General features: G+C 37.8%; 1 protein-coding gene across 1 annotated transcript in view; it reads right to left on the bottom strand.

Annotated features, from left to right (window-relative positions):
• The window catches only part of OSGIN2 (oxidative stress induced growth inhibitor family member 2), an 11614-nt gene extending 5951 nt beyond the window's left edge, over nucleotides 1-5663 (bottom strand). The window contains exons 1-3 of the mRNA XM_009081142.1: nucleotides 5592-5663; nucleotides 4940-5094; nucleotides 466-602 (exon numbers count right to left, since the gene is read on the bottom strand). Coding sequence (XP_009079390.1) covers nucleotides 466-602; nucleotides 4940-5006 — 204 coding nt within the window. The 5' untranslated portion in view covers nucleotides 5007-5094; nucleotides 5592-5663. The remainder of the gene's footprint in view (nucleotides 1-465; nucleotides 603-4939; nucleotides 5095-5591) is intronic.
• Nucleotides 5664-6125: the final 462 nt, after the last annotated feature.

Raw genomic sequence — 6125 nt, forward strand, 5'->3', positions numbered from 1 at the left:
CCACTGAAGATATACTGCTCTTTATTTTATAGGTAGAAAAAGAAAGGCCAAGAGATAAAGTTAGTTGTTTGAGGCCACAGAGTTACTGAGCTTTACTGAGGTCTTAATTGTTTGTGGAGTGAGAATATTAAGCCTTTTCTTGTCTATGGCACTACTTACGTAAGTTGTAAAAGCATTTTAAACAGGATCATTAAAGAAAGCCTGCTGTTTCATACTGCTCTTTATTTTATAGGTAGAAAAAGAAAGGCCAAGAGATAAAGTTAGTTGTTTGAGGCCACAGAGTTACTGAGCTTTACTGAGGTCTTAATTGTTTGTGGAGTGAGAATATTAAGCCTTTTCTTGTCTATGGCACTACTTACGTAAGTTGTAAAAGCATTTTAAACAGGATCATTAAAGAAAGCCTGCTGTTTCATAACCCTGCTTCCAGTAGGAAAAGAGCTAGACAAGAATGCAACCAAAGCTTACTTGATCAACAATGGAAAGATGTCGAGCTTCTTCTAATTTCGTATGTAGAATAGGGTTTGGGTGTATAGCTTCAGGAGACAAGTAGGGCCTGTATCCAGAAAGCAGGTAGGAAAGACAAATTCCTGAAGGTCCATTTCCTAATAAAGAAAGAAGTCACTGTATTAGTACAGATTTCAATGATCTACAGTTTGTAAGTAGTATAATGCCATACTGTCCCGATTCGAAGCAGCTTAAAAACCTTGCAGCCAAATAAAGCTTTCCATAAGACCTTCCTCCAAATAAGCAGAACAAAATACATGTAGAACATATGTATGACTGTTTACAGCATTAACAAAATGCATATAAAGGAGTTCCATAATTTAGCATGTCAAATTCATTATTCTTGAGTGAAAATGGCCTGGCAGACAATGGCCTGCCTGTCAATCACAGTGGTATCTGAGTATTATTCCCATTTATACTGGGCACTGTACAACACAGAGCAGAAAGACAATGTAGAGCATATGCTCTTCAGGTTTGTCCATAAAGCAAAAGGAAGAAAGAGACAAGCAGAAAGCTGAAGACTGAAAGTCAGATGAGAAGTTACAGACATGGAACAACAGCGACATAAAAGCTAAGTGAAATCAGATACAGCAGGTAAGTGGTAAAGTACAAGAAACTCATGTAACACCACATTCATCATTCAGCAACAATATCAAGTCAAATATATTTATCCTTTTTGTAGCCTTTTATAATTTGCATATGTGCATTGCTACAGTTTTAATAGACACTGTTTTTAAAATGTTATTAAACATATGAAATGGATGGGACTGAAACATCACCATAAGGCAAATATACCTATTTATTTGACTAGTATTAAACAAAGTAGGGGACCACATTTATCACATACAAATACAGAGTAGCATTCATGTTGCAAAGTCAGATATCAAAAGCTACAGAAAGCTAAAGTCAGAAAGTATGTGCTATGATACAGAATTTAAATGTGAATATGCTATTGCTATTTCTACAGCTCCTCTTCCTCATTAACTGAATGAAAAGCACAGTGTTCTCCTAATGAGGCACTTGTCAGTGTTTTGTCTTTGTTTGCCATCTAGAGTGGCACACATGGTATTTGGCACACACTCTGCAAATTCTGGGCTTAAGTTACTAATTTGTTCATGCTTTTATATAGCACTCATTGTTAGGATGTTAGCTCTTACTTCCACCATTTCAGCTCTTGATGTCAAGAGTCCACATGTTGTTTCCTGTTCCTCATCACCTTTGCATACACTGGTTTATCACCAGTTAACAAACCCACTTCTCCAACGCCTGTCTCTTCTTCCTTTTCTGATTGCTCAGTCCTCAAATCCCCCATCAGTTTGCTGACGCCTTGCTCATGCCCAGTCTCTTCATACACTGGATATATTTTTCCTGTTCCACTAGGCTGCAGTTACCTGCAGAACATGCCATACTTTACTACAATGCAGTGCACATAGACTGGTCACAGCCATGGCCTACAAGAAAATCATGCAGACTCACTACAGATGAGTTTTTCAAAGGCTGAGACTGTTAACATATACAAAATCCTCAATGAGCATTTTTCTGCAAAGGCCTAGAAGCCAAGTAAGTATATGAGAGTGCACAGTGGTTCCTATCAAACAATCTAGTTTTTGCACCCAGATATGGAGAAAAAATAAAAGCATTAGATGTACTGTAAGGACCATAAAGCACTGGAAAAAGACTGTCTAGGAAAGCTGTGGATTTCCATCATAGGGATTTTCAAGACAAAAGTCTTTAATAAAAAGGTTTAAATATTGGTGATCCTGACTATACTGTTTCCCAAACCACTTCAATTTCTATTTTGCCATTTACAAAAAAGACCATAAAGAATCTAAAGACAGTGAAAAAACTCTTCCTTACTCTCACCCTGTTCTGTCATCCCACAAACAGATCAGCACAAAACAGCTGGATATGCTTCAGTCCAGGAATTTAAAGCTTAAAGCAGATAGAAGCCCCTCCTGTCACCCACTTGCCACATGAGATGGATGTGAGACAACCTTAGCAATACAGCGAAACCATCCATAAGAAAATCATATGAAATTATGAAAACACTCTAACCATACCAACAATTCACAAGCATTCCCATGACTGAGTAAATTCTTAACTGTTTTTAGAATTGTGCCTTGTGCACAGTAAAAAATTCTCTATCTTTTCACAAGTGCATAGCTAACTTCTTGTTTTCTACAGGGGTGTAAACAAAGCTAGTTCACAATGGAAAGAGAAAAATGTGTGCCATATCCAAGGATGCCATGGTAAAGATTATTCCTACTGGACAAGACTGAAAAAACCCAAATGGATAACAAAGGTTGCCAAAACAAAGGCTGGCAAGGGCCAAGGAAATTACTGAGGGTGGGATTAAGGTTAAGGTGAAATACTGTCACTAAGCTGCCCAGCAACTTCCCTGGGACCATCTAAACTCAGTTCCTGTTCTTTAAGCAGACTGAGTCCAAGGGAAAGAAATTCTCTTCAGGATATGCAGCTAATAGTTTGAGTACCAGCAGAAGCTTCTTCCATACAGCAAACTATAGTACAATCATTTTTACATTACGTGTCTAAATTTAAAGCAAATAATCAACTTCAAGTACGGTAACAGCCTTATGTTATTTGGATGAAATGTGTTTACATAGTAATAATCAAAACTAGTGCAGAAGATAACAGTGTTTTACACAGAACATGCTCTAGATTTAAGAGTTCCAGCATAAAATTATTCAATCCCAACTCATTCAAATGGAATGCATCGATTTCTTCCCGATTTTTTGAAGACAAGTACTGCACGGAAGTTACTTAACATTATCACAGTAGCTTAGTACTCTATGCAGAGCTACAGTACAATATGCAACACAAGCACAGAATTAAATCTTAAACCTGGCATCATACTGGGGATGGTAAAGAAAGGGGAATAAAAATTCTTCCTCCATCATTAAGTTAAATGCTTACACTTGTGCCATCTCTTTTCTTTCGGATTAATAAAATGGCGCAATGTGAAAATGGCAAACTATGGAAATGTTTATCTCCAGCTACACAGGAACTGCACAGAGAAGATTAAACCAGTAGACAGAGTGTTTGTATATGGGTGGAATGACAACTATTTCCATACTTTTCTACAGCATCATTAAATAATTTAAAACCTCTTTGAAGGCTCTTGGGTGAGACAATAATTAGTGATAACAAGCTAACAATGAAGATCAGCTTGTGAAGTGTCTCATATCTGTGAAAAAACAGTTGGGCAATGTATTTGTTTTTCAGGAAGAAATAGTCAGGGCAGCTGTGTTTGGTGTCAGCACCTAGAAAGGTGCTCTAGACAAAATAAGAACTGAGGTATTTGCATAATGCCTATTTGCAAAACTAAACAGTGAAAACTGAGTCATTAGCCATATGGCAAACCTATACTAAGGCTGACAAAACGCCAGGAAACTGTTGCTCTTCAACTATGATGCAAAACTCATCAAGTGATTCTCGTCTGCCACATCCACATCCCTAAGTCCTTTATATGAGCACTATTTTAAACTGTCATGAAGAGAGCTTTGAGAACAGGCACTGTACAAACACCAGCCTTTCAAAGTTGTGGAGACTTACTGTGAGCACAATTATGTTGAAACAGCAATCTCCAGTATCTCTGCTTGTTTGAAGGTACAGTTAAAGCTGTTAGTTTCCTCTAGTCCCAGCAGCTTTGGACTAGATTACTGAAAACCTTCTTTACTCCAGGTCTTTTCTTTATCCCCTCATGAAGTCATGGCGATAAGGAGCTGGTGACCAGCTGTTGCTGAAAAACTCTGGCCCAATACAAATCATCCTGGCACTCTCAATTAAGCTGTGTACCTATGGAGCCTGCTCCCCCTACTATCCTGTCATTCAGCAACCTTTTACAAGCCTTCAAGTATTTAATCGAGACTACAATTTATTGTTTTAAACTGACTGAATTGAATCAAACTCATTTTGAGAAAGATGGGAAAATATCTGAACATTAATGATGGATGCAACAGAGAAAAAGGCAATCAATGAGAGGTTAGCACCTAACGAGCATACAGCACACACTTGACATTATGCTTTTCACTGTCCCGTGTGACTGCACAGATTTCTACTGGTGTACATCCACAACCTCCATGCATCCTGAAGGAGACAGATCACATGAATCAAACCCTATGTGATCAACACTGAAATCAATATAGTTCTTCCATTAAGACTCCCATAGCTGCTGTCAAATAACGCAGCTTATTTTGTCAAAGCACAATTTGCATTCAAATATATTCCAACAACATGCCCCTTAACATAATTTTATGCTACTGTTGTTAATCATAACAACTTTATTACTCTAATAAACATCTTCACTGTAAGGATGTTAAGCATTAGTTATTTAATTACAAGCTATTTCATGCAGCAGGTCTATAAAAACAATGGCAGTGACAGAGAGTCTTTAAAATAAAGTGAAAAAACTCACCTATTATTACTACAGGCAGAGTAAGGAGGGAGTCTCCAGGCAGAACAGTTTCTTCAATTAAAGGCATTCTTTTAATCTTCCTCCCAAGGCTGTCACCAAAATACTGGACAAAGGAATTCAAAAGCTGTCCTTCGTTTTCAGGGCTGCTGTAAGTTCTAATTGAGAAGGACAGAAGGGAGAAAACTAAAATGAAACAATGAACTGTTGTCACAACAGTCGCTTTTTCAAAAATAAAGTTGCTTTTGATGTTTACTTTAAGAGCTATGAAACTTGCAAAATTGAGACCAAAACAGGTATGTTTCATCCAATATACATAATCTTACTCTTCAGCACAGCATTTCTAACATAAGATTTTTAAAAAGTCCACTTTATTCTAGCAAGATTACAGAAGGATAACAAAAAGGCACAGATGGCTCTGCAGAAATGCAGATTTCTAATCTCAGTTTATACAAAGCCAAAGTATAACCACAAGCATTATTTTGATCCCACACACAGTAGAACTCATTCCTCATTATCCCTATCAAAGGAGGAGATACACACTGCCTAGCCAATTAACAACATTAAGGCCAGCCAAAGCCTGAAGGAGCAGCTAAGGTACAAGAGCAGCTGTTCACGTCCCTTCCTGCTGGCTGAGCAGCACACAGGACTTTGCCTCAACAGATTTCCATTCAGGTAGAAGTAAGGCTGGTTGAAGTTGGCAGTGGTGTGAAGATGGATCCCTGTAAGCCCTAGACACAGCCTACCTACCACTGTTAAAAGTGGAACTGCCATGCAGTCAGGGGAGCTCCAGTGCAGCAGACTGCTTTCACCCTTAGCCCTTCTCCTGGATTTCTCAGTTCTTTCTCTGCAACATCTGCTTAGGTTTGTCTCGTAACTCTTCACTGTCTAAATGTGCTTCTAGACAATGAAGATTTGTTTTATACTGTTTGCTGTTTAATTATTTAGGAGCCCTTTCTGAAGCCTTTCCAGGTCATTGAAGAAGCACACACTATCAGTTTAGCTAGAAAGGCAGAGACAAATTAAAAATAGTCTGCTATTGGCAGTTATTTTGTCAAGTCTTCAAAATAAAGACAAAAAATTTTCATTAAAAATGCCCCAATCAACAGTTCTAAACATTTTTCCTCTTTACAGTTTCAACTATTAATAAATAAAAGTGCTCTTATCTATTTCCCAGGAACTTGCATAT

Source organism: Acanthisitta chloris, unplaced genomic scaffold (genome assembly GCF_000695815.1).
Source record: "Acanthisitta chloris isolate BGI_N310 unplaced genomic scaffold, ASM69581v1 scaffold12748, whole genome shotgun sequence".
Taxonomy (NCBI): domain Eukaryota; kingdom Metazoa; phylum Chordata; class Aves; order Passeriformes; family Acanthisittidae; genus Acanthisitta; species Acanthisitta chloris.